The sequence below is a fragment of the Grammomys surdaster genome, unplaced genomic scaffold, assembly GCF_004785775.1.
Source record: "Grammomys surdaster isolate TR1022 unplaced genomic scaffold, NIH_TR_1.0 126059, whole genome shotgun sequence".
NCBI lineage: Eukaryota > Metazoa > Chordata > Mammalia > Rodentia > Muridae > Grammomys > Grammomys surdaster.
The window spans coordinates 2,733,774-2,736,117 of NW_021620869.1; the positions used below are offsets into that span (position 1 = coordinate 2,733,774).

At 50.7% G+C, this 2,344-nt stretch overlaps 1 protein-coding gene across 1 annotated transcript; it reads right to left on the bottom strand.

Moving 5' to 3' along the window:
- Positions 1 to 300: 300 nt before the first annotated feature.
- On the bottom strand, positions 301 to 1,423 carry LOC114610785 (olfactory receptor 12). Its single transcript, XM_028755402.1, has one exon. The coding sequence runs from the start codon at positions 1,400 to 1,402 to the stop codon at positions 401 to 403; it is 1,002 nt and encodes a 333-aa protein (XP_028611235.1). The 5' UTR covers positions 1,403 to 1,423; the 3' UTR covers positions 301 to 400.
- Between the last annotated feature and the right edge of the window lie 921 nt (positions 1,424 to 2,344).

Consider the following 2,344-nt stretch of genomic DNA (forward strand, 5'->3'; position numbering starts at 1 on the left):
CAGAGGCAGTTTGAGATACCTGTCATAAATGGCCACCAGAACAGGCGTGGTGTTGGGGATTAATTAGATATAAGCATTGACAAACTTGATCAAGACACTACAATGCCTAGCTTTTCTCCTAGGGTGGGAAGATCAGCACATGGCCAGAGAAGCAGATAGAAGAGCCAGCGCAGCTTTGACTTGGGAATAGTTGGTGTTCTTCGTTGGTCTTTGTGCCATGGGAGCCCTCACTCCTTTCAGCCTTTAGGGCACTGCATGCATTGCTTATTCTTGTAGCTCACACTAGGTCCATGTTGAGTCTGTGAAATAGTTTAAAGGAAGACTATCAATGGGTAAATGAATCCCACACATTCTTTTCTATTTTGAAGACAGAAAAGGCTGATTCTCACTTCTCAGTAATCTACACAGAAGCATTCCCTCTGACCTCAGGACAGCCTCTCACTGCCCTCACAAGGTGGTGTCTCTGTCCTAACCTCCACAGGGCGTCCTTCACGTCCTTGTTCCTCAGACTGTAGATGAGGGGGTTGAGCATGGGAATGACAAGGGTGTAGAAGATGGAAACCACTTTGCCCTGCTCCATGGATGTCACGGCTCCTGGCTGTGCATACATGACAAAGAGAGTCCCATAAAACAAGGACACAGCTGTCAGGTGAGAGCCACAGGTGGAGAAGACCTTGTGCCTCCCAGATCCCGAGTGCATCCTGAGGATGGTCATGGTGATGTAGCCATAGGAAACCAGGACAGCTAAGGTGGTGCTCACAATGATGAACCCACAGAGGCCGAAGAGAAAGAGCTCATTGAGAGCCGTGCTGGCACAGGCCAGCTGGAGCAGTGGGGGCACGTCACAGTAGAAGTGGTCAATACGGTTGGAGCTGCAGAAGGGCAGCTGGAATGTGAGGCTGGTCTGTACAATGGAATTCAGGCAGCCCACACAGAAGGTGCCCAGGACCAGACGGACACAGTTCATAGGGCACATGGTCACAGGGTACCTCAGGGGACTGCAGATGGCCATGAAACGGTCATAGGCCATCACAGCTAAGAGGAAAGTCTCAGTGGTAGCCAACAAGGAGAAAAAGAAGAACTGAGTGGCACAAGCCTCAAAGCTGATGACTTTGGAGGTGGAGAGGAAGTTGGCCAGAGCATTAGGGGCAATGGCAGAGGAGTAACAGAGGTCGACAAAGGACAGGTTCTTGAGGAAGAAGTACATGGGGGAGTGCAGGCGGGCATCCAGGGTGATGACCACGATCATGGTGAGGTTGCCCAGGACAGTCACCACATACAGGACCAGGAAGACAGCAAAGAGCAGGGCCTGGATCTCTGCACGTCCCCCAAATCCTACCAGCACAAACACCCGCAGGGATACTGCTGAGAGGTTTCCATTTCTGTGGTCTGCTGTGGCCATGAGTGGTGACAGATGCAGAGAGGTAGACGCAGGCAGAGAGAGGGAGCAGATCTCACTGGTGCAGTTGGATGTTTCACAGACTGCAGGAAAGTGATGGTGACATGCTGTCCACTGTGCAGAAGTTCACTAGCTTCTCTGATATCTTGCCAGATGGGCTGGTATGGCCTGAAAGAGTGACATTTTTCTCTAGATTACTTAGTTTGTGGCAACCTCGCCTTGTGAATGGGACTGAGCTGTAATCTAAGGATTTAAAGAGGCACCTAGATTTCAGTAACCCTCCGGTTACAAATAGCCTTTCAGCATCTCCTTTCAGCTAGTGTTACATCTGAGTTGCTTGCTCTCCACTGTGGAAGATGCTGCCTTCTGTACACTTGGCTGCCAAGACCCACCCCACATTTCCCAAGTGCCATGTTACTGACTAAAGAAGGTTTATGAGGGCCTCCTTCCCCTTGAGCCCTGTGCTGGCTGACCCTTCCATCTGTAGGCTGAACCCAGTGCAGGGATCAGCCTTCCCTACACTGAAGCTGCATGTCTTGTGGCTTGCAGAATGCTGACCACATCTCCGTAGCCCTGGCTCCAAGCCTGGTCCAGAGTGTGTGCAGAGACTGATTGATTGTGAGAGGTTTCTGCTAATATCTAGTTGTTGGAGACTGTGGTGATTGTACCCTAGGACCGTGCACTGAGAATTCAGGACTGGTGCCCAGACATATTTGGGACATGGATAGAACCTCCCACCCCGTCTCACTGGCAGCTCTTTTCCCTGTTCCACCTCAGCTTAGGGGGGGTTATAGGGCTTTCCTCTTTGCCATTGAAGACTAGACAAAACTGGCCCCTGCTCTGTCCTTGAGATATTCATGATCACTTTCTCTTATTCATAGTGACCACAGTACTGACAACCAGGAGAGTCCTCTGTGAGGCTGGCTGGCACTTTTCTGTTAGTTC

What these genes read in the sequence shown, in the direction of transcription:
- LOC114610785 (XM_028755402.1), bottom strand. Translation starts at nt 1,402, where the DNA reads ATGGCCACAGCAGACCACAGAAATGGAAACCTCTCAGCAGTATCCCTG.